This window comes from Pogoniulus pusillus, chromosome 6 (assembly GCF_015220805.1).
Source record: "Pogoniulus pusillus isolate bPogPus1 chromosome 6, bPogPus1.pri, whole genome shotgun sequence".
Lineage (NCBI taxonomy): Eukaryota > Metazoa > Chordata > Aves > Piciformes > Lybiidae > Pogoniulus > Pogoniulus pusillus.
Genome location: NC_087269.1, coordinates 16882449 through 16908124, shown reverse-complemented (window position 1 = coordinate 16908124; position 25676 = coordinate 16882449). Strand labels below are relative to the sequence as shown.

The 25676-nt window shown below is 39.3% G+C and overlaps 1 protein-coding gene across 1 annotated transcript; it reads right to left on the bottom strand.

Annotated features, from left to right (window-relative positions):
* Window positions 1–12013: 12013 nt before the first annotated feature.
* On the bottom strand, window positions 12014–22168 carry CCNJ (cyclin J). Its single transcript, XM_064144672.1, has 6 exons — window positions 21993–22168; window positions 21584–21683; window positions 19595–19805; window positions 16946–17245; window positions 16694–16853; window positions 12014–15087 (listed from the first exon to the last, which is right to left on the bottom strand). Exons 2-6 carry the CDS (start codon window positions 21650–21652, stop codon window positions 14676–14678), a joined length of 1152 nt encoding a protein of 383 aa, XP_064000742.1. The 5' UTR covers window positions 21653–21683; window positions 21993–22168; the 3' UTR covers window positions 12014–14675.
* Between the last annotated feature and the right edge of the window lie 3508 nt (window positions 22169–25676).

The window sequence follows — 25676 nt, the reverse complement described above, 5'->3', positions numbered from 1 at the left end:
AGCTCTGTGTAAGGAACAGTTAGAATGTTAGACCACTAAGCTCTATCAGTGTAAGGATTTTGTTTGGAAATTCCTTGAGCTCACTCTATCAGAATTTGGGACATTTTGTGGTTTCTCTTGCTTATTCAGGTCTTAGGCATTTGAGGCTTTTTTTACCCCCTGCTTGGCCATTTCATCTCCTACCCCCTCCCTCCCTTTCCCTTTTTGTTTCCATTTGTGGACACTTCTGGAATAATACATACAATTTGAGTTGCCTGTATTCAGGAAACATGAGCACAGAAAATGGTGCACCAGAACAGTGGCACTTGGCAACTGAAGTCTGTTCTGAGCAGAAACTAAGATCTGGGAGCAGTTGTGGTTTGAGAAGAATTTACTGAGGAGGTTGAGGTGGCTGCAACTTCCCATCTTTAGCATTGCTTATTGAAGCACGTGCTCCTAGACATGTGATGGGGGAACAGCTGTGCAGCTCTTCTGTAGTTTATTTAAGCAAAGCAAGAAGAGAAAAAAAAATACAGTGTTGGTGTAAGAACAAGTGTCTGTATGTTTGAAGTTCACAGACACAACTTGCAAGCTTTAAACCTTGCCACACCAAGGTTTCAGAGCAGTGACAAAAGGGTTTGTAAGAGTAAGGTACTGTACTTAGTGGCATGCAGCATAATGTGTTTATTAAAGTTTCCACCTATGAGAAGCTGTATAAAAGGTTCCAGTTGGAGCCATATACGTTGCCACACAGAGTTCTATAGTAATCTGTATTTGTAAGGCTCTGCTTTTTCTCCTAAGGATCCTTATGGAGACTTGTAAGGATTGTGGACATTGCTAATTTTTTTCTTAATGTTTTATAGAAAATGATTTGAAGTGAAAGTAACATGCTTAATGATAGAAATAACCAGATCCATGACTGTACCATTTCTGTAGTAAGTTCTCTGTGGCTATTTTAGGCAAAGGCTTAAAAGCTAGAGAAGAAATCTTAACTGGGTTATGAACACCACTCTATCCTGAAGGGCTTTCCCCCCCCCAAAAAAAAAAAGTACTTGTTAAACACTGATGTGAGGGGCTGCCAACATTGACCTTTACCTGTCCTTGGTAAGTTCATGAATTAGGTATTTTCTGGAGGTTTTAGAGATAAGTGAAGTTTCCCCCTCCATTAATTCAAGGAAGTATCCTTCTTTAGAAGAGTGCTTAAGTACATGTTTATCAGCCATTCAGATGGTAAAATGCAGGTATTAGTATTTTTCATGCAAGTTCTTTGGCTTCAGGATTACAAATAGCAGGGACTGATTTAAGGCCAATTATGTTTTTAAAATTTTGAAAGCAGAGCATGGAAAGAAACTTTAGTTACCACAGTTGTTTAAAGCCCTAGTGCAGATCTGTTGCCTGAGATTAGGTGTTGAACCAGAATAGTAAAACCAGATGGAGAATGCTGTATCTTTTGTTGCAGTTACATAAAGATCACTTTTGCTACTTGAGATAAAGGTCCTGTTGTTTCCAGGATGAACTTAACTCTGGGATGTTCTATCACAGTATCACCAAGGCTGGAAGAGACCTAAGAGATCAGCAAGTCCAACCTGTTTCCAGAGAGCTCAAGGCTAGACCATGGCACCAAGTGCCACGGCCAATCCTGCCTTGAACAGCTCCAGGGATGGCGACTCCACCACCTCCCCGGGCAGCCCATTCCAGTGTCCAATGACTCTCTCAGGGAAGAACTTTCTCCTCACCTCCAGCCTAAATCTCCCCTGGCATAGCCTGAGGCTGTGTCCTCTTGTTCTGGTGCTGGCCACCTGAGAGAAGAGAGCAACCTCCTCCTGGCCACAACCACCCCTCAGGTAGTTGTAGACAGCAATAAGGTCTCCCCTGAACCTCCTCTTCTCCAGTCTAAACAATCCCAGCTCCCTCAGCCTCTCCTCGTAGGGCTTGTGCTCAAGGCCTCTCACCAGCCTCGTTGCCCTTCTTTGGACACGCTCAAGCATTCCAATGTCCCTCCTAAACTGGGGGGCCCAGAACTGAACACAGTCCTCAAGGTGTGGTCTAACCAGTGCAGAGTACAGGGGCAGAATGACCTCCCTGCTCCTGCTGACCACACCATTCCTGATGCAGGCCAGGATGCCACTGGCTGTCTTGGCTACCTGGGCACACTGCTGGCTCATGTTCAGGCGGGTATCAATCAGCACCCCCAGATCCCTCTCTGTCTGGCTGCTCTCCAGCCACTCCGACCCCAGCCTGTATCTCTGCATGGGGTTGTTGTGGCCAAAGTGCAGCACCCTGCACTTGGAGCTATTGAATGCCATCCCATTGGACTCTGCCCATCTGTCCAGGTGGTCAAGGTCCTGCTGCAGAGCCCTTCTGCCCTCCAACTCAGCAACATCTGCCCCCAGTTTGGCGTCATCTGCAAACTTGCTGATGAATGACTCGTTGCCCTCATCAGGTTTGTTGCCTGCATGCAGTTTACCACTAGAGAGCACAGGCTCTAATTCTGATATGCAGGCAGTATGGTGGACATACGCTGCGTTTCCTGTGTGTACTAAGTACAGCTGGTGCATCTAATAACAGGATGGTAGATACCTGACAATCCAGTGAAAAGAGAAAAAGTGAAATTATTTTGCAAGAGACATCTGTAGTTCACAGTAGAATTTGTGAGAAAAAAGCACTTGATGATTTCTTGGATTATTTTTGTGGTGCACATTTTACAGTAAGGTACAACAAAGGAAGTAGGACAAGCATTAATGTATTCTTTTATTTAAGAAATATTACTTCTGTAAACAAGGCATAAATCTGTTTGCAACCAAAAATTACAGTTTGGCCCGATAAATAATTTCTGTACAAATAAGTCACAAACTATCATATGGTTATGCTATTGGTCTAGTCAGAAAGATACATTATCAGAATTCTTGAGGAAATTAGTGTGAAGGTTTTAAAAGTTTAAAGATTTCTTCTTTAAATCATGACAAATCCTTCAGCTTTGCTCTTGCATTCTCTTGCAGCATGGAGGATCCAAGGAACAAACAATTCCAAAATATTTGTGCCTTCAACAGCTGCAAGAATTTAACTTTGTTACTGAAGAAGGTATTAAAAAGTGTAAATCCTTCCAGCTGTTGCAATTTACAACTTTAGATAGTTGAATTTTTGCTATTTTCAAGTACCTCTGTTTATAAGAAGATGCCACATATGATATTCTGGGACTTTGGTATTTCAGATACAATTTGCCACATAAGTCAAAGCAAGGATTGTATTAAGTTCAGTCTTTGAATTAAGGATGTTAATCCATTCCAATGTTTCTAGTTTTGGAAAAAAACCCTGCATTCCCTGAAGTGCTGGAACTTTTCAGCTACAATTAGAAATTTCCCAAGAAACTTGACATTCTCTACACCACTTCTGCTGTTGAAATTCTGGGCTTTCTTCAGCAAGTCAACCGATGGGAACTTTCGTCTTCATTAAAATGTCTTTGAGCTCCTCTTTCTGTTAGTCATTTTAAGAATAGAATATCATGAAAGAGTGTCTGTCACATCCCTATAGAGAAGTTGTCCTAATCAGTTACACACCATGTTTTACTTCTGTCATGTAGATCCAGCTTAAATTTATCAGAAGTCAACTTCCTGGAATTGTGGTGGTTTTTTTTGGTATGTACATGTCTGCTAGTTTAAGACCCCATACTAGATACGTTCTTGTGCAGACATGAATAGGCTGTTGGTGACACTCTGTATTTGTAATGTTGAATTGACTTTCTTCACTCTGTCTCTAGAATGTGTGTTTTCTTGTCTGTTTTTCTTGCAACTCGTTTGAAGCTTTTCCACATATTAATGAATTACAGCTTTGGGTTGGTTGGTTTGTTCAGTGTTTGTGGGGTTTTCTTTTTTTTTGAGGATTGTGGTGTTTGGTTTTAGTTTTTTAGCACTTGTTACAACAGCGTTCTTGGCATTCTGGTTTTGATTTGCAAAGATTGCTGATTATGTTCTTGGGTTCTCAACTCTTGCATGCAGAGAATGGATGCATTCTGGGAATTACTAGCTTTTGAGGTCCATTTTTTGCAGAGATTTTCTGCAGAGTTCCTGCTAGTATTTTGTAGTTTTCTCTATTGTTGCCTTAAGGGCAACAATTAAAGTTGTGTGGATTCCCAAGTCACACAGTGGAAATAAAGCCTGTGATAGCTATTGGTATAAACTGACACAAATACTAATAATTCTAAAAACAATTGACAAAGTATATTGATAATATACATTATCTGCTGTCTCAAACCCTTTGTAGCATGGTAATCTTTTCAGAAATAATTTCTTGAGTAAATTCTTGCAGTTGTTTTAATTCCAGGCATTGAAAAAAAATTAGACCTGTGAGTAAACTGCCAGATAAAACAGGGAGTTGAGAGGTGTCATTAGGTGGTAGAAAAGCACTAGTAGCTTAATGAAGTCTTGCTTTACCTGTGTAACCAGAACCTGACTTTTCACCTGTATGTTATTTTAAAGTTTTGACCTTATTTCTCTTCTTTGAGCTCTATACCCTGGTGAAGACTTTTGTCTTGACAACAATCTTTTCCTATTTTGCTGTATTTTTTGTTGTCCAGGTAGTTAAAAATCTGCCATTGCCAGGAACTTTCCAGATGCTTTGCTGGGAAGCAGAGGACTTCTCTTGTGATACTTGGATTGAGAGCCAGTGAAATGAAAGTATTCAAAACACTATGAAAACCCTTCAGGTAGTACAGAAGTTCCTCCAGAATGCTACAACTGTAATTTGGAATAGTTTGGATTTCTGGGAGTAGTTTGGTTTGTTTTGCTTTTGTTGTATTGTTTGTTTGGGTTTTTTGGTTTTGTTTTGTTCTTTCTTTTTTTCTAGTTTATTTTTGTATCCGTTTGAAAAGGTAAACTCTGAGTTTAGAACATTTGATCTGTGTGACACTGTTGTCTTACATCCAGAAGCACTTATTAATTCAAAACACAGTGCTGGATGAAAATGATGGATCTGGCTTCTGTGGGCTTTGGAAATTATATGGCTGCTGATCACTGTGTTGCATCTTGAGCCATGAAAACTGGCTAGATACAGACTAACATACAAGGGACCTGTTGTGGTATCCATCCCTGCAGTGCTGTTAGTTGTTGCTTGTTCAGTCTACCAACAAATAGTTTTAGCTTTGTGTTCTCAATTACGTCATCTTTGCATTTTGATAGGATGTATCCTAAGCATTGTAGTGGCCACTTGTATGAGATAAAAAATGGCTTGGATTATTTAAGTTCTCTCCTCAACTCCTCTAAGTAATACAAAATTGAACATAAAATATTCAGAATTATGGTATTCTACAATGTTCAACAGTACGTACTGTAACAACAATTGCAATGAGTATTACTGCTTGTAAAGACTCTTTGTGTCTCTGTATCTCTTAGAGCTGATGTGAAGACAGGTTTATTTTTTTAGTGTTGTCAATTTGAATAGGATCATGGAAAGTTGAGTGCAGAATACTGGAGGTCTTAAGAAAATAGAGTCATTTAGGTTGGAGTAGATGCTTAAGGTCATCAAGTCCAACCATAAATCTGCCAGTGCCAACTTTCATTTTACAAGTTCCCTAGATTTTAATGTGTGAGTGCATCATTCCAGGATGTCCACTTTTATGAGAAGTAGATGACTAGCAAGACTGTTTCTCAAGAGAATTTCTTATAGGATTTGTCCTCCTGGGAGAGGAGGACACTGCTTCACTTCTCTTCAAGTGTTCGTATCATTTTCCAGAGCTCAGTAGAATTCTTTCAGGAAGGAAGAAACCATTATTGTTTCCTATTATTTCTTATGATAGAATTAGAATCAAATGGATTTAAATACCATCTCTGATACACTATTAAAGTGATTGTGTGTAATACAGGTCTGTGTGCAAAAATATTGAATAGTGGTGTATTTCATAAGGCTGTAGCACAGTTTTTACCTGGGTAACCTTGAATAATGTACTTATTTCCTGCAGAGATGTTTGATGGACAGAATTTTAGAGAGTGCAGTTTTTCACCATCATTGCAACAATCAAACTTCAACTATCATCCACTGAAAATAGTCCAAAATATTTTAAATTGAACATCAGTTTAGTAGGTATTCATTAAGAATTGCAAAATAGGCCAGATGAATGCCTTAGAGCAGAAACTATTATTTACCTACATGATTTTCCTCTGTAATCAGGCTTTGAGGCTTTGAAGTTATGAATCAAAGTAATTTGTATGTTCTGCTTTATAGGACGGTTTGAAGAAACAGATCTTCAAAGAGCATGTATTTATTAAAAATTGTAAGGTATGACTTCCAAACAGAAGAATAACTTGTGGTTTTAACAGGGAAGGAAAGAGTTTTAGGAATAAACTAGTAAAGATGCTTGAACCTGCCACAAAAGCTATTGGATGTACTCGTAATATAAGTATGAGTTTAGTATCCAGTAAAAAAAATGAAAACTTGGGAAATTAGTCTTTGACTCACAATATACCTGTAATTGATAAGTTGCTGGTAGTGACTATGGAAATTAATTCAATAGAGCATAATTTTTATTACTATATAAGTTTTTTAATGTAGATTGTCGTTCATTCAGTTCTGTATATTTACATGCATCTTAATTTTTATAGTTTCTTTCTTCTTGACTTGTGTCTTTAATACCTTATGGATCACATGCAGTGGATGAAACTGCTTTTGTTTGGAGACCATGTGAAGTAGAAATGGCAAAATGAGCAATACATGTAAATGAGGTAGGAGATTGCTGAAACACTCTGTTCATTTAAATTGTTGCTGAATAATTGTTTGTTTTACAGAGAGGAAAAAAGGTAAAATCTTGAATTGGTAGATAAATATAGAGACTGATTTGATATGATAGTCAAACCTGTGCATGGAAATGACTATATAATAATAGCATTCCAACAGAGTTTTCAAATTGTTCTATGTGAACCTTGGCAATTCTTTCCTCAGAGAGGTCTGAAGGAAGTGTGTGGGGCAGAGGAAGAAAGAGGTTATCTTAAAAAAACAGGATTTTTTTGTATCTAGGAAAGAAATGGTACTAGAGAAAGAGGACACAATTTCTGGTAAACAGTTAATCCCTTGTGCTTTTGTGTACAGTATTGCATTAGTTGGGCTGTGAAAATAAAAACTATGTGCAGAATACTCTTGTGTAAATATTTTCTGTGTTTTGGGGAAAAATAGCCTGAGTGCTTTTGTTTTAGAAGCAAGTCTTTGATTAAATAAATGTATGTTTTTACTTCTGTGTCAAACAAAAGCATACAGCATATGAAGTACTTAGGAGAATCAAATATACATTTATCACACCACAAAAATTAACTTTACAATACCTAGTCCAGGAAAATCCTCTGTTTTCTGCATTTAGTCAGGTCCACTAAGGGGAAGGTACAAAAATTCCTGTCATAGACACTTACTGACTAAGGTGCATTAAGAGAGATTTCTTCTTACCTCCATTAGTATTTGACTTAAATCCTGAATAATTTCATTAGCTGTGTAAATGCTTAATCTCTTGAAAATCCTGCCAGGCTCTTGCCTTCACTGAAAGCCATGATAATTTGTTCTAATTAATTTTGTATTCAAACACATTGGCTTTCCTTTCCACTACATGTTACTTTTCTTTTTTCAATAATGGAGAGGTAAGAACAATAATTCTACCACATCTGCCTTATTATTTTGCACTCCTCTGCTATTAGCTCTTACTGAATTCTTTAAGCAATACCATTTTTTTTTTCAGTTTGTCACTAAAATTGGAGGTAAAATTAGAGAGGTTGATGCTGTTAATTCTGTTTTTTTTTTCAACAGCAGTTGGTTTTTTTAACAGTAATATTTGATACAGCTTGTAGTTTGTGCTGTAATTATTTGATACACATAAAAAGACTTAGATCTATTCAGAGTTGTCCTGCACCTTTTTCAAATGAAAGAAAACAATTTGTAGAAGGTTGCAGAAGAAAGTGCTGATATAAATGTAAGAAAACTGAAGACCCTTTCCACTTTCTTTTCCACTGGAAAATATGATTGCTGATACAGGGGAAAAATGGTGGTTGTGTTAACTCTGGAAAATTATTTTGGACTGTCTTAGTGGGGCTGTATTGCAAAGGGTTATGTTACAAGCAGTTTGAATGTTTATCTCCTGCAGAATGTTGTCTGCTTCATCAGTAGGAAAAATGTAAGAATGGAGGTAGGATGTTTGTCTGTTAAATATAAACCAATGCATGTACTAACCTAAGTATGAACACAAATATATATAATCAGGTAATGGCTTATGGAAATGAACAGAACAAGCAGCATTCTTGAAGAGAACGTCATGATGGAGGTGTTTCCAAGCTACTTTTGTGTTCTCACAATCTAGTTGACTGAGGAAGCAAAAAAAAATTCTTGATGTGTCGTAGCCTTTGTGGTCTCTACTAGATGAAGTGCTAGATGGTTTCTACCTTTTTACTAACTAGTAATCCTAAATACTAGGAGACTTTACAAAAAAAAAATTATCAAAACAGACTTAGAATCATCTCTTTGTTGAAGGAGAATCCCTTTTGAGACCAGAATTCGAACCTGTATATAGAAGAGAACCTGTTTCCTGGTGGCATCTTATCCTGTTGTCACATCTGCCATTCAGGAGTCTTTTGAATGCATGGCTAAACACTCATGCCTTTGTCTGTCAATGAAGATAGTCTTCTAGGTATTCATAATCTCTGCTAGAGAGGTATGGAATATCCAGGTCCTTGGAGATTGTCCTTATTGTGCCACAGTGAACAAGCACCAAGATAAGATATGAGCACCAAGATACAATGCAAGACCAGAAGCATAGAACTGCTATCCAAAATACAGGCAGTGTCCCTGGAAACAGTCTCTGACATTTCTGAAGAATTTCTCAGTCTCTGGAGATCTGCAGCAGTGCCATTTATCCTCCTGCAAAATCCGCGCTGCCAAATGTGCTGCAACACTTAGTAAAACATTACCATTTAACGTTTTAAAACCAACCCAAACAACTGGAAAAATCTTGAAGCATCATAGCTGATAGGTGGTTGGAATGTGAATGTGTGGATAGCTGACCTCTGTAGGAAAGGCTATAGCTAGCAGGGCATTTGGCAAAATCTTTTGCAATGATTTCCAATCTGCTGTTCTGTTCTGCTGTGCAGTCCTATTCTGTAGGTCAGACTGAAAGGAGGCAGTGTTAAAAGTATGCAGCCTGATGGGCTCTTGTATTGGAACATCCATAGTGTCACTGTGACAGCATATTAATACATACAGTAATTTTCAGTTACTTCAATTGTCTGAATTTCCTAAAATTTCTAAGTAACACTTCATATACGTAGCTTTGTTTTCTTAAATAAGCTCAAGGTAGATACCTGAAGATGCATAGAAAAGGGTGTTTGAGGAGAAAATAATTCTTGACAAGTAAGAGCTCAGTTACCAGGTAAATATGATTTGAGTCCATTGAAGGTAACTGTATTAGGCTTCATTTGAACTACAAGCACTGTACATGAAATAGAGCATCTCTTATATATTAAAAGGCTTTAACTGGGGAGTGGTTGTTGATAAGGATATGTAATACTGGTTGTTTTTTTCCCTTCGAAATTGCAGTTACGACGTAGTTTTCCCTCCCCAGCTGTCAGATATGATATCCAGATGCCATACCTGTATTTGTAGTTACTAATTGAAGCTGTATGTCGGAGTTTTGTGTTGATTCATATTTTTGTCTATATCCAATATTTTGTGTAATTAGTCTGATCAGTCATAAATATCTTAAAACCAAAGTTGCTGTTGCTTACCTCTCATGGATAAAGTTAATAATCTGGAATACTTCATCTGGAAGGGACTTTTAACATAGGTAAGGAATGGAAACTAGGAAATTAAGGGTATTGGTTGCAAAATGTAGCAAGACCATAACACCTTTTCACTAGCACAAGAAAAGCACCAGTGTCTTTTGCTGTTACAGGAGGGTTATAACTATGTTATCTGTGAAATAATCTGGCATTCTAATCTCTACTAAGTAATGTCTGATTATTATGGAAAAAAAATCCTACAGCATATATAGCCTTAGAGTGGTCTTGTGTGATTCATAGAACATGGGAAATGCTCTTCTTAAAGTATGCTTTAAGGGCTACTTCTATGAAAATGTTCTTTCATCCTGCAGTTTCAGGAGAGCGAATTCAAAGAAGAGCAAGTACCATTTCTGGACAGGTTTAGAATGTATATTCCAGCAAGTAGGTGTGATAGCAATTTAGCTGACTTGCACTGGTAAGTAGGAACACATTAAATTTCAGCTTTGCAGTTTTAACACCTCTAAGTCTTAAGTCTCCCTTGGTAGACTGGCAGCAGAAGCCCTTGGTTGCTCTGAGAATTTTGAAAACCTGGAGCTATTTTTTTTTGTATAGTTACTCTTCAATTACTCAGTTGTAACTTCCTGGTTGTGTTGTTGGGGATTTTTGTTTGTATGTTGGTTTGTTCACTTTGTTTTGTTTTTAATGTTTAGTAGCAAATACTTTGTCATAATGTGTGTCTTTACTGAGGTTACAAAAAACTATTACATTGCGTTACAGGGTAAAAGCAGTATGTGCAGTGTAAATGTCACAAATACATGTGCTTGTGCCATATTGAAAGGGGAGTAGAAATAAGTGTGTATTCTGTTATTGCTGTTTTCTTTCATGTTTTAAAAAGCTGCTGTTGACAACCTTGTAATAAAATAAAGACTAGCAGGGCACTTGTGTTCAGTCTGATAAGGCCTTATCTTCTCACCAGACTTTTGTTCCTGTGAACATGCAGACAGTATCGCTGATAAATTATTAAGGGTGGATGCTGCATTGCCTTCTGACTTACGTAGTCTTAGCAGCAGTACTACAGTTAGCAAAAAATCTTTGGTTTTGGTGATATGCCAGTCACTGAAATACAAACTTTAATCTTTTACGCTACATTTGCAATGCTGCTCAGTTAGTGTAGGTAGGGAACCTGGGTTGTGGGAATTAGAAATAAAAGGTTTTCTTATGTACCAACACTGAAAACCTCAGATTTGCAAATTAAAATCTAAAGCTGAGACTTCTACTGAAATACTGACATGTAGCTGGCAATGCCTGTAGTTCCTAGAAGCTCGTAAAGGTCATGACTAGTTTTAACATTTGATTCCAGTAAAAAATATTTTTAAATTGAGATTGCAAGGAGGCAGACTCAACTTCTGCTGCCCTAAGGGTGACCATAAAACTTTCCCGATCGAAGTATACATGTAGTATGTATTCCATAATCACACTGGACCCTTGCCCCTGTTCCTTAGTAGGACAGTAGATCTTGCTCTCCCTGTCTCTAGGTGCTTTAGAAGGGTTTTCACAAACATTTATTCTTGGATGGACGCAAGCTACCAGATCTCATAATTTAATTTTCTCATTTGATAGAAATCCAGGTCCATGCAGCCTGCTTAAGTTTTGGAGCTCTAGCTGTAGCCAGGTAACCATATTACAAATGTGAAACGTGCACATTATTTGGAAGAGCTAGAGTTGCTTTTAGTAAGGAGCAGTTACAAGAAATTGTAAGCATCCAAAAAATATTTCTGCTAGGCTCCATCACATGATTTTATGCTGCCTTTGGCATAATTGAGCTTTAACAGCTATTTTAAGTAATCTGAACTCTTACAGTTCTTGACAAAAGGCTATTAGAAGTGTGAAAGTGCCAATGTTTTTTTCTTGAGAACTAAGTAAATTCAATACCCTACTCTTGAACTACTACAGGGTTTTGTTCTTGATTTTTTTGCAGCTGTACCCTATACTCATTGAAGTGTACAATGTTTAGCATATGCTCTGGGTGCAATTAGTTTTAAAGCCCCTTCCTTCATGGTTTCCTTCCTCCTTTTTTTTTCCCCTGCTTTGTTCTGGCTGATTTGTGGTTTTAGGTGTTGGGTTTTTTTTCCTTTGGTGTGTGTTTTTTTGCTTTTTTTTTAAAGTGGGAAGTCAGATAATTCCTGAAGCTTATTAATAGTGTTATAGAAAGGGTGGGGAAAAGAAGAGTTCTTCTGTCTTCAGACAATACACAGGATGATTCAAGCCACAAAAGAGTAATACACACTGGAGCCTTCTTAATCAAAACTAGTTTTATTTTTAAAAATAAGTTGAATGCATAGCACTCACAAAGATTCCATAGTTTTGGACATTTTGCATTTAGGAGCCATAAAAAAAAACCACATTTTGGTTCTAATAGTAAGAACAGTGTATTTTTAACATACACTGCTAAAGCCCTTTTAAATAATATTGAAACTGTTCAGTGTACATTTTCTCTGTAGTCATTATGCAGCTGTAGTGTCAGGAGAAACTCAAGAGTAAATAATAAATTAAAACAAAACAGCATGTAGTGGATCTTTTTACAGTTGACCTAGTATCTTAAAAGTAAAAAAAAAATAGCCTATTAAATGTAAATTTGCAGTATTAAGTAGTTGAATAAGACCCATGCCCATTATATTCCAGTGTTAAGTTTTACATACCAAATGCCTATGAGATAAATTTACTAGTACCCAAAAAAAAAAAAAGAAGAGCCTATACTGCTGTGTCAGAAATAAAGATGACAAGTTAGCAGATTTAAAGATTTTACATAAACTGCTACAGGTATCTGCTATTACTTCAAGTCATGGTCTACTACAAGACTGTACATTCATAGCATCAGAGGTAGTTAAGAGGACTGAGGACTTGGATAGGGAATTGCATCAAAATGAAACCAGCAGAAAGAAGTCCATCTTCCTCTTAAATGGATAACAATGCTGGATAAGAAGCATGGCATCTTATGAGATGGAAAGCCACTATTTAACACTACTCTCAGACATGGGGAAGTACTCATGAAGAGATGAAGAAAGGGAAGAAAATAAAACCCCAAACCCACCAAAAAAAAAAAATCCAATTTGCACTTTAAGAATTGTCCACACTATGCTCATTTCAAAATTGATCCTCTAGCATAAAGCAGAGAGGGTCATCTCTTTGGCTGACCCTTCTATCTCTCTCGACATGCTAACAGGCTACAAAAGCCCACAACAGAAATTGGCATTTATGAAAAAAAACTAAGAGAAACAGGATTTCTTCTCCTCAACAATAAACAGGAGTTTTTTTCCACATCTTATCCTTCAGCCCCAGAAAGAATGAACACAGGTGTCCTTCATTCTGAAAATTAATGGGAAGACCTCCCTTTGCTGTGACAGAGCCTTCATCATCTTAATTGCCCCTACTTTCAGACCAGTCTCTGTAAGATTCCCAATACTTAAGTGTCGTTATATGGTACCTGATTTTAAATGCTGTGAAAGAATAAGGTGGTGTTAAAAGAATAAGAAAATCCTTAAGCCCACTTACTATAAGGATATTTCAAAGTAATAAGAATCCTGTCACCTATGCCTCTTCCTCCTGTAGTTTATCTCAGGAGAAAGTCTAGTGTGATCTTGTATTAAAAGTATTTCCTCCATTAGTATCTCTACCACCATTTTCATCCAAGAGTTGGACGAGTGAAGCTTTCTTCCCTCAGACTTCCCACTCCACAGGAGATAGTGTAATTGTATAAGGTTATGTAATTAGCACCTTAATTGTGACAAAGAAGTTTGCTCTGCAATATATCTTGATCCACCCATTTAGAAGAGTAAATCTCTGAATGTTCTAGAACTCTCAAATACTAGAAGAAAAAGTTGCCCCACTATTACCTGAGCATTTCCCTCTACTATAAACCTGACAGAAGTGGATTTCTGTAAGCATTTAACTGTACTTATTTTATACAAGTGAAGCTGTCAGTACCACTGGAGGATGTTTTCTGTTGGTTAGTAATGTGTGTGTATACACAGGAATCACAGCCACTGCAGTAGTTCTAGTACAGTACAAGTTCAGCTGAAACTTTCTCTTTTCTTCACTTACTCAATACCACACTGCTGGGCAGTAGTTCACATCTACATTGTGTGAACATGAACATATCCCTTTGGTACTCTGCACGCAGATGCCCTGAAGAAAAGCATTTTGCTATAGTCTCTTCTTTTTCTAACTTCCTCCCTCAAGTTATACCCAGTTAAGTGTACAAACCAGCAGCATAGAGTAATGAGTAGAAAATTCCCTGAGTTAGTATGAAAGAGTTAAACATAAAAACAATAGGGAGAATAGAGGAAGAAAAAAACCCACAGTATATATCCTGTGAGGTACAAAACTTAAAAAACTAGCCAAAATACCAGTTAACTGCTTTAGTCTGAAGCCAATACCCAATACAAGTGCTGAAAAAGGGGCAAGAGTATGGAGTTAGCCAGATAAGATTTGTTTTTGTTTATTGTTTTTTTCCTGCGATCCCCATGTATCTGGAGAAGTCTAGCATTCAATGGACTGATAGTTTCAGTTAAAGTCAGTGTTAATACTATATGGCAGTGTTACATAAATGTCTTCAAAAATAATACTGCATATCTCCTTCATTAAAGGTTAAAGTCTGTGGTTACAGTTACTTTGCCTTTGACTAGTGTTCTTAGTGCCACAGTCAGAATTTACTACCCCCAGGTATACACAGTCTTTTTAGAGGGTCTTTTGTGTGCTTATTTTGCAGCCTGCATCCAAGCTCTGGTACTGGTTTCCAATCCAGTTGCCTTTTTTTTCCTAGAAAGACCTCTTTTTTTCAAATTGATTTGTACCTCAAACTTACTCGAGGTTTAACCGAACAAAAACCCAACAAAACCATTCCCCTCGAGACAACTTCCCACCCACAACAAAAAGCGCAAAACCATTTTGTACTTATCACCTGTCAAAGCAGGGTGTAACACAGGAATATCGTCCATTCACTTGGTAACTCCGGTTGTAGGAGACACTTATACATGGCTTCACTTCTAGTGGAACAGCTAGTGACACTGCAGTACCAGTCTGTACATGGCCTCGAGCCTGAACACTAGACTGTAAGGCAGCAGGGCAAGTCTGAAGTGGGTAAGATGTTGTATGATTAGATGATAATATCTGTTGACAGTTTTGCTGCTGTGATGTCTGATGGTGATACTGTAATGAAGACGGATGAGCTTGGAGATACTGTGGTACGTGCTGTTGAGCATCACCCTGCTGGGGAGTTGGAGCTGGGGTCTGAAATACAGTGTGTTGGGCAGACTGAGCATGTTGTCCTTTTTGTTTGTTTGCTTCCTTCACATCATTATCATGTGCACTAAAACAAATTGAGAGAACAGAATACATGAGCAGAGATACTAAAATAATTTGAACATTTGGATTAACTTTTAAAAGCAGTGTAAAAAATGCTACAGTTATGTGCAAGCTTCCAAAGCTTGGTTTAAAAATAAATTTTAGATTACCTTTTAAAATCATCTAAAGTTTTAAAATTTGTTTAGGATACAGTTTCTTTTCAGCACTTCACTTTGTTGCATAGTGATACAAAATGCAGATAAAAGCCAAGTACAATACAAGTAATATAGCAGCATATAAATTATCAGTTCAATAAAGTCTGTTAGTGTAGTGAAATAGAATCCCAAATTACCAGAACCTGAAATTAAAACTAACTTAGTATTTCTGTCTCATTTCAATTGGGTAACAGAGTATATGTTTATTAAGGACATGGTATAAGAGGCTTTTTAAAAAGCTACATTGGAGTAATAAAAAATCATATGCATATCAATATTGGATCCTGTTCTAGGGAGTAGAAATACCTTTTTTTTTTTTGCCTTCATTCCCTTTTGTCATAGCCCACCAAGTCACTTCAGTCAGACAGTTCAACTCACCTGAACTCCCTCAGATTTACACTGTCTGAAAAGTATTTAGACACACTCTCGGTCTTAAACTGAGGTTAAGCAGATGTCACCTACAAATTGCAGTCAGGCCTAAAATCAAAAGTTTTTTGATAGTGCCTACATACAGGGCAGATCTTCTAAAACCAGTTTTTCCTAAAAGATGGATAATTTTTTTATGGTGCACTGCAAAGATGACTGAAAACTTTTGCCTGTCCCCCTCACCAAGTGTTAAGAGAGGAGTATTAACACTTTTGCAACAGCACTTATATGCTTTAGGTACACACAATAGTGAAGCCAAGAGGCCATTGGGGTACTAACATCACACTTCTAAGATGTGATTCTTTCTTATACAGCTGTTCCTGTGCTTCTGCAGAGCACAACTGTGTTTAGATAGGGGCAAGAGCAAATTTCTGTGGGAAGAAAGCAAAACCTGTGCCTGTCATAACTGATCTTAAGGTTTAGAACAAAAGAACCGATTGTGTAACATCTTCCCAGTAAGGGTCACTTAACATTCATTGGCACTTCACATCTGCTTCATCTCTTCACTGTAGTGCAAAAAATGGATACAGCAAAAATAGCTACAACCGCCTGGTCATTTCCTCTGCACAAGCTGGCTGCTCAAACCATCTGCATGTTTGACTCAATGTTTGGAGCACCCAAGGCATAGAGTCTTCCAAGTAAGTAGGAACACCTATGCCTTTGGTATATTTCACTATTATTGCTCTTCTAGCAGACTACAGAGATTGGGGACAAGCTATTTAGTAGGTTTTTCAAAGCGTGACAGATGATGTTCAGTGGAAATGAAAGGCTGAGGTTGATGTGTTGAAAGAACAGGAAAATTTAAATCTGAGGAAGATTTCACTTTTGGAAAGGCCAAAACAGTTATTGCCTAACAATATCACTGCATACCTAAGTATTTTTAGAATAGAAAAATCAAAGTTCAAAAAGATACTTACTTTCATTGCTAGCAACAATTAAGCATACTGAAAGATGCAGAAATGGGCTTGTAGAAAGCTGCTCTTAACTTACATTAATAGCCGCTCAATACATGGCACTAGGAAATCCCAGGAGTATGCAGTAAGATGATGCAGCCGTGTAGGCCACGTTGGTGAGAGACGCAAGATAATCCTTGAAGAAGCTACACATGCAGTAGCAACTAAAGAAGGTGCATAATTTAAAAATGCATGATCTAGAAAGAAGGAATAAAAAAAAATATTTCAGTTGGACACTTGTGTGCCAAGACAAAAAAAAAAGATACATTACCTGAAATATGCAACTCACCTTGCAGTGACACTTCCAGAAAGTAATCAGCGTATTTTGCCATATATAATTTAGTCTTCTCTAAGCAAACCATTGGCCAACCATCATGAAGATCAGTCTCATGGACAGCAATAGAAAGATAATAGTCGATGAAATGAGCAGCAGTTGGGAGGCACAAATTCCACTGAAACGTTTCTAACAACAACAACTCCATATGAAGCAAATTCTGTTTTGTTAGTACCAAATTCATGTTAGTCATACAACCCAAGCTGTTCAGCTGTTCAAGTTTGGGAACACTATCTTCCTTTTCTTCAAATTTACCTTCAGGTGAACAGAAAGAGGAGGGAAAAAAGCATTCAGAACAAGTGAACTGTAAACCAGATTGTATCCAATATCTATGTTGGTCATATTTTAATGCTATTATGTCAAGCATGCAAGTTTTCTCCAGAAGCAAAACTGGAAGATGTCATCAGAGACAAAAAGGGCTATATTTCAGCAGATTGTGTTAAATGAAGTGTAGGATATTGTGCAGTGCCATGTTTCCTGTGGGTTATTCCACCCTGGCACACCAAAGCATGTTCTCTTGAACAGAAGTAAGCTGTACTAGGATATTACTGGCACTGTATCCACTAGATTTTGTCACGAAATTACTAAATAACACATCCTCATCATCAGTGAAATACCACTGTGATGTGACTTGGCATACCCAACACCACAGCATTTGGCTTTTATTGCCCTCCCACTCCAACACACCAGTTTTGTTCTGGCTCTAGCCAATAGTGCTGCTTTCAGTGCCTGTTACAGTAGGTAGGGTTTTAGATTTGATAGCTAGTGATTTGCTCCAGCAGTTCAAACAAATATATTTCAGCAACATGCATCTGAAAACCCACACTTCTGTATATGCTGTTTCAACTTGAATGCTGCTAGCAGCTTCAGCTTTCCCTGAATTTTAACTTGTCAGGCCTGTATGTTTTCAGCCTTAGGCAAAACTGCTTATGTTGAAAACCTATTAATAAGAGAAACCAAGTGTCACATTTCCATACAGTTTCCCATATGGTTGTGCTATTTCAATTTCATTGCAAATTCTTTCCATCCTAACACTTTTCAGTATTACATGATATGCTGTAAATGCACATTTTTAGAGAATATTGCAGGATTGAACATACTGAACATTTGCCCTTTTTCCCTCAACAGTGGAGGTACTTAGGATTTAATCCAACACCAGTCCCACTGTTAGATTTTGTTTCCCATATTCTAGTAATTACAGAAATAAAAGCTTCAGGAATCACATAATAATTTCTCTTATTACTTCTATAACCTTATCAGATATATCACAGTATGATGTGTCCAACTTATTGCACCACTGATGAAACTGTGTGTTTAAGCCACACAGGGCAAAAGTTTAAACCAGCATTCTGGTTTGTTCATTCTGAACCAATTCATAGAGTTTTCTCAGAAGAGTGAGTACCCTGGGCTTTTGGAGTTCTACTTACAGCATGTCATGAAAGATGGCAGAAGTTGGGGCTTTTGTGCCCTTTTTTATTTTTAAATTTATAGTTCTTGTCAGAACATAAATTTCATTTGAAAAATCTGGCATTAATTCAGAGCCCATCTATTTTCCTAAATGGATTACACTAGTTTCTGGGGCAAGATTTTCATATTCAGCATCTTGTCCCTTGCCAAGAGAAGACTGCTGGCTGGTGGTAGCATCCAGTCAAAGTTTACCCCTAGAAGAATATGAAATAACCCTTTTCTTTATAATACCATTCTGCTGAATAGCTGTATTATTAGATGGAGACAGGGGCTGCAGTGAAAGGATGCAGCACACCAAAAATAGCAAACAACTCAGCACACTGGTTTTCTAGTACAGGATGCCTAGAGTTACAATGTGCTATCTCTTCTTTGAAAAAGTAAAAATAGACTCAGAGAAACAGATCAGCAGAAACTGAACCAACAGTTAGTTTCTCTGAACCTTGTTTTAAGAACAAGTGTCAGCAGGTATCCTTGCACACTACCTGTATTTCTTTGGAGACAACTAAAAGGAGTCTACAAATAGTGGAAGATGGAAACACCACAACAATCTTGCTGATGTCAACATAAGCAGCACTGTTCATAATGAATGTAATTGTCTTCAGAATACCGTGCACTCTCCAGTGTATTCTACCAGCATCACATTTTCTGTGGCCATATAGGATTTGCTAGCCTTATCTTGCCTGAAGAACAGGCAAGATTTATGGAATCTGAAGTATTCCAGAAGCACACAGCACCACCAGCATGGTGCAGTGCAGCCTACACGTTATTTGTATGGGGTTTTTTTCCTCTTTATCACTGGTATGATTATTTCCCCATTTCCAGCACTGAATCTACCTATCTTGAGATGTCCACAGAAATGAAGTCTTTCTGTTCCTACAATAAGGCTCTGAAAGTTCACCTTAGAATAAAGTTTTTAATCAGTGTTTGTTTTTTCCCCTCGTTGCAGTTTCATCACATTCCAACAGAAGTCAAAACACGAGTCTGAAGAAAGACCCTGCCAATTGGGCCAAAGTAATCTACACTGATCTGTTTGTTTGCAACCCCTTTGTTATCTGCTTACTTCCCACTAAGACATAGATTTTATTTGGCAGTAGAACCTGGACTGGTCTAGTTATAAGTTTGATGGTACATACTTACTTGCTAGAAGTAAACAGGAAAGAGCAACCACATGTAGCTGCTGTATAGATATGTCATAACGATCCATAAAGAGGTCCAACAGATAGACAGCTAGATGTCGTGCAGCAGGACAGAGTCTGAACCGATTGCTCACAATGGCAATCAGGTCTGCAAAGTATCTTCTCAGATGTAACTGGGGAGACTGGCCTTTGTAGGAGGGCAGCTTCAGCTCCTAGACGGGCAGCAGCACATAATTTTATTAAAATCATCATTTAATGTGGGTTAATATAGCTGACATCCTTAAATTTATCATGGAATTTTCCAAGGATTTCTCTCTTTGTTCTGTTTCATCACTTGAGCATCCCTTTTCACAGAACAAAATTTATTCACTGTATTACAGAAGATCTAAGAAATAATTTGGGTTTGCACAACATTAGTATAATTTAAAATGTAACATCTTTCAGTTGGGCAATTGGCTAGAGTGACTTACCATTCTTGCTGTATTACCTATACTCCAAAGGCTGCACCTTTCAGCAGGGGAACTGCATGGATGCGAGTACTCAGGTGCTTCAATGCAAAGTCCAATAGCTTGACTCAAACCCCTCTTGCTACAGCTCTGAGCAATCAGAATTTGTACTGACGTGTTTGCATGTTCCAATGCTGCTAGGTCTTGTGCAGGCACCTCCAAGAGAAGGGCACTAACAGCTAGCTGTAGGCAAACTTAGGAAGAGCAATGGGGTGTGCACGTGTCAACATTTGCTACATGCATATGTTTTAAATATTGACTTGATCTAATTGATACTACATTGACATTGGTTACAGTACACTCTCAGGTGCTTCAGTTAAGCATATATAAACCTCGTGTGGCCTCACATTTGGAGGGGGGACCCCACAAAGCAAAAGCCCTACCAGTGCTACAGATGAGAAAAATCTGTGGCATGATCTATTTTGAATACAAGAGTTAAAACTGGTAGAAAGAATATTCCCTAAGTTCCTGCCTAGCTAGCTAGGCACCTCCTCTTGTATCCAACACGAGTGCTGTCTTCTTTTATCATGCATAAATTTGTAAGTTAGGTTGTGCAGTGTAATTATCACAAGTAGGATTTTGACTACTATTAAATTTCCAGAAGGACAGTCTGGTGACATCAAGCAGGAACAGAGTTGGTCAAATTTTTTAAGTTTTAAGGTCAATTAAGAGTTCTGAAACACACTACTAAAATAAAAACAAATAGCCCCTAAACACACCTACAAACCCTCCACCCATACCCACTGGGCATTAGAATTCACCTTTCACATTAACTCGGGTTTAGTAATGTTAGCAAACAAAACGTCCTTTCCTTGTGTTCCACTCAGTCCCTAAAATAAGTTGCTTTACCAATCACACCTTCAAGGGAGATAATCCACATACTACCAGGCAGCAAAAATAGGTTTTTAGGAGGTTCAGTCACTAATTTTCAGCAAGCTGAATCAGTCAAAGCAATACTACCTAAACATTACTATTCTTACTGTACTTGGTTTGTCGGGTTTGGTGCCTTTTCTCCCCTCTCCTTTCCTCTTCTCTCCCCCCACCAACTCCCAGAGAATCACAGTGTTTTCTGGAAAGTTTAAACTTGGATCGCTTTACGCACCCAAACAGAAGAACCAAATGCACCGTGACCCCTTCGCCTTTTTAAAGCAAAGTCTGGTCGGTCAGACAAACCGTCAAGACTGAGGACAAACAGTATGAACATTAGCTCTGGGGAAGACACGGTGTTTTCTCGAGCTCTAGAAAAGTAAGTTCCACCAAGACACCTGCAGCCCGAGCCCGCACAGCAACCGCCACCTCGCACGCACCCCCGCCCCGCTCCAAGCCGCAGCGACGGCCGCCCCCCGACGGGCCAGCTCTCGATTGTTAGAGCCCTCACAAAGGCGCCGAGGCCGCCAACCCTCCGCTTCCCCGGCGGCGCTAAGCCGGGAGCAGCCTCGGCTCGGCTCCCCTCCAAGCTCCCCACCGCCTCCTCACCAGGCTACCTTATAGCGAAGCGCTTGGTGGATGTCGGCAGCCAGCTGTCCTGTCCACCACTGCGCTTCCAGCTCCATCGGCGGGGCGGCGCGGCGCAGCAGTCGGGGCCTGGGCAGAGGGGAGGAAGCGGCACTCCACTAAGCGCAGGCGGGACGGGACGAGATGGGTAGCAGCACTCTCGCTCTTTTTCTTGTTCGCCTTCAGTTAAGCGCGATCAGCTGCCACCCGCGCCGCGGGGCCCCCTCAGCCCAGCTGACCGCCATGTGTAGCACAAGTGAGGCTCGTTAAACCGCCCCTTCCCGCCGCGGGTCACGGCCGGGCGAGGGGGGCGCGGGGAAACCAGCAGCCGCGGTCCCGGGGGAGGGCGATCGCGCCCCGAGTAAGGCCGGCAGCACCTCCCCCGCTGAAGCCACTCACCCTATGCAGTGGTGCGGCTGACGGCCGTGACAGGGCCTGGCCCAGGGCACCTGAGCTCGGCGCGGCGTCCCAAAGGCTCCCCCGCCATCACACGGCGCCGCCCGCCTCGCCCATTGTTAAAGGGACGAGCGGGCCGGCGTGTGTACAAAGCCAGGCAGAGCCCGCACGAGGCCGCCCGCCCGCCAATCGCCTGCTACCTTACACCGCAGCCCGCCCGGCTCCAATCAGGGTGCGGCGCTCACAGAGTACGCCGAAGTCCACGCTCCGCAGCCAGGCGCCGGAGCGCTTTGAGCCCGCAGAGCTGCCGTAGCTGCCCCGATAAAGGCCGGGGAGAGGAGGGCGGGGCGTGTTGCGTTTCTCTCAGAAGAGTAGCTGGAGCTGTATCTGATGAGGTTATTGAGGGCGCGGAGCATTACCTTTGCTGTTTCGCAGTGGCCCTGGGTGTGATGTAGCCCTTACGGGGGGCTTTTAGGCTCCCGTGATGTTCCTGATGGGTGTCGCAGGAGAGGCGAGTTAGCGGAGTTCTGCGCTGGCGCATAGTGGTGCTTAGCTCCCTCGAAGACCTCACAGCGTCTTTGTCTTTCTCCCTAGTTTCTTATTTTTTGATTCAGTTGTGAGGATTTTAAGAAGTAGAATGATTGTGTTAGAGGGTGTCTCTTAGTTCTCTTTCACTCAAAACACGTTTCCTCGTTAGCACTAAGGGTCATTCTCGGGCTGCAAAAGACATTAGGCTCAAATACTGGGTTTATTTTGTGAGGAACTGCTTGTTCACTGCTAAATTCCACGCGGACCGTTTGCAGTAACATGCATCCTGGTTGTAAGCAGCTGCATGCTGTTCACCTGCGTGAAGCGGCCTCTGTATCTTGATCAGTTGTTAAAATGAGCTCCCACTCGTGCTTCTGGTTTACTAATCGGTACTCAGCATGTTTTGTATTAGGATGATTTCCACTGTTTAGTAATTCTCTGCTATGGAGATTTTGTGAAGTAATGCTTGGCGCTTTATAGTGGTTTACGTCTTTGAATCCCCAAATACCCGAACAACTGGCTAATGAGAATCTAAAACCTACTACAAGCCGTGCGAAGCGATGAAGTGCTTTGTGCTCTACGTATGTAGAGGGAGTGTATTTAATTTTTCGTGTCTGCTCGTGCTCAGACAAGGCTTGGTTTTTGGTTTGTGGGATTTTTTCCCTCCTTTCTTCCCACTCCTCCTCTTCCTTTTTTTTTTTTTTTTTTAAAATTAAGAAAATGGAAACCAAATTTTTTATTATATATAACCAGTTTAATGACTTTGTAGTCAGGGCTGTAAAAGCCTGTTCCTTTAAACATGCATGTCTGATACTAATGGTCAGTCTTACGGACTGTGGTCTGTTTCTTCTGAGGAGGTGTGCTTAGGTTTTTGAGGCAGCGTTGCTTGGTAAGTTTCCATTTATGACAGAACTTGTTATGTAATGCTACCTGGTTTTCTTAAGAAATAAGATTAAAAATGGTGTTTTGTTTTGGTTTTTTTGGTGCGTGCATGGGCAACTGAGAAAATTCTTAAGCTACTGAGATTAGTTTACAGTGCTGTAAATATTCTTGCCTTAGTCCTATGTGTGTAAGGACAGAATCAAAACAAACTCAGTCCTTAGAATAAACAGAGAATATTAAAGCTTAGTTTCAGTGGCAGTAGTTGGGTTTGCATTAGCAAGAAACTGAGCATGCAACGTTTCCCACTTGTGTAGCATGTGGAACCCGAGAGAACAGAAAGCAGGGCTAAAGAACGTTTTGAAATGGGTATCCTTTCCTGTGAGTGACTGTGAATCGCCTAAGCAAATAGTTATATCTCAAGGGGAAAATGATACTGGCAGTGAGAGCTGCTGTCTCTGCTTTGAGAAGGTGCCATATAGCAAGAAACACCGCTTCTTGGAACTCCTCAAGAAAAAATTGTGACCTTGAACTATATCCCAAACAGACTAGAATGTAAAGTGTGAGATCTGGATTAAAATGCTTGTAGCCTTTTTATTCAGCTTTCTAAAATACATGCTACTAAGTCTTTAAAATGTATGGACCTGGTATTCACACACAGTCCTAACACAGTTGTAGGCCTGGTGGGTTAGCTGACTTTTCCTAATTGCTGGGAGGCTAGATCTGTATCTCAGGAGTTCATGCATGTATTTATGTGTTTAAGCTATTTTTTCTCTCACTTTTTTTTTTTTTTTTTTTTTTTTTTTACTATTCTTGGCCTGTGATAAAATAAAAATGGCTTTTAAAATACAAATTACGAACTTGCAGGTAATTGCCAAGTACAGCAAGTACTCTGATCTTGAGAACCACCATCTCTCTACGTTACAAACCTGTTCATCCTCTTATACCATTTCTGGCATATTGTTTTAGTGCTCATGGCACATTGACCACAGAATACAACAGTTCCTGAAAACTGACAAATTGGTTTACTTCTCTGCTTATTGTCATGGGATCTATCTTTGAAGTTTGGACTTGTCTTGACTGGCAGAATCAGATGCATCAATCAGTTCAGCTAGGTAAGCAGAGTCCAGGGCAGACACTGAATTCTGGAATGACACAAAACAAAGAAATTCTTAGCAATGCTTCAATCACTATGTTAACTGCTGTTTTGTTTATTTGTTCTTCCTTTTGTTTTGATACTCTTTCTTTGCTCTCATCTAAATAAAGAGATGGTAATCTAGTAAAAGGCATTTTTGAAGGACCATATTTTTGGTGTTATGTGAGAGAATCTCAACATTTCGTAATTGAGCATTATTTAAAGTAATGCTTAAACTTGGTTCCTGTGTTTCTTAGGGCTGAGAAAGTTGCCTCTGCTTCTGTTACTGTACTCGACTTTATTTTCAAACAAAGGCTGCATCTGATGACAATTTTAGCAGTAATACTTCAAGGGCATTTAATTAAAGGGAATGAATCACTCTAAAGACAGGACTGTAACTGCTTACAGAGCTGTTTTTGCAGCATGGAGGTAGGTGAAATGTAGTACCTTGGTAAAAAGTCGTAACACTTCAGAAACATAAGTGAGGGCTGTCTCCTACTCAAAGTACTCCAGCATGGTTTTTGCAAATGCCTGTGTTGAACATTAAAGGTACTTGGTGGGTAAGATTTTCTAAGTCGATTAGATTCCCAGAATAGCTACGAAAACATGATTATTAGATTTGCATTTAACTGGTAAATACCATTTGGAATGGTTGACTTTAGTTGTTATTATGGCTATTAAGAAAATGCTCTGGCCTGAATGATACATACTATTTGTAAAGCGTTTTAGTAAACAAATTGACTTTTAAGTGTTTTTTCCATCCTCTGGGAAGCTATTATAAAAATGTTTGCTGATGAATGTTTTATTTGGCATTAGGATAAATGTACAAGTTTTTGATAATGTGTTGTGTGAAGAAAAATGTTTATATGAAGCGGCAGAGTGGTTCTTCTGTAAGTCACACTCTCTGTTTAGGAAATATCTTTGTCAGTAACTAAAAATACTAGAGGAATTTTGCATGTAAAGCATATGTATTTCCTGTTTAGAAGGCTTCAACTCATTTGACTATAATTTAGGAAAGGCTGCTTGTTGTGCAGTTAGCTTAGGAATGGAGGGGTAGAGAGTTAGTGATATCTTATTGTTCCTGACAAGCATGTTTTCATTTTAGTTATATCCACAGAATTTAAGTGGGACAAAGTGGACTGTTC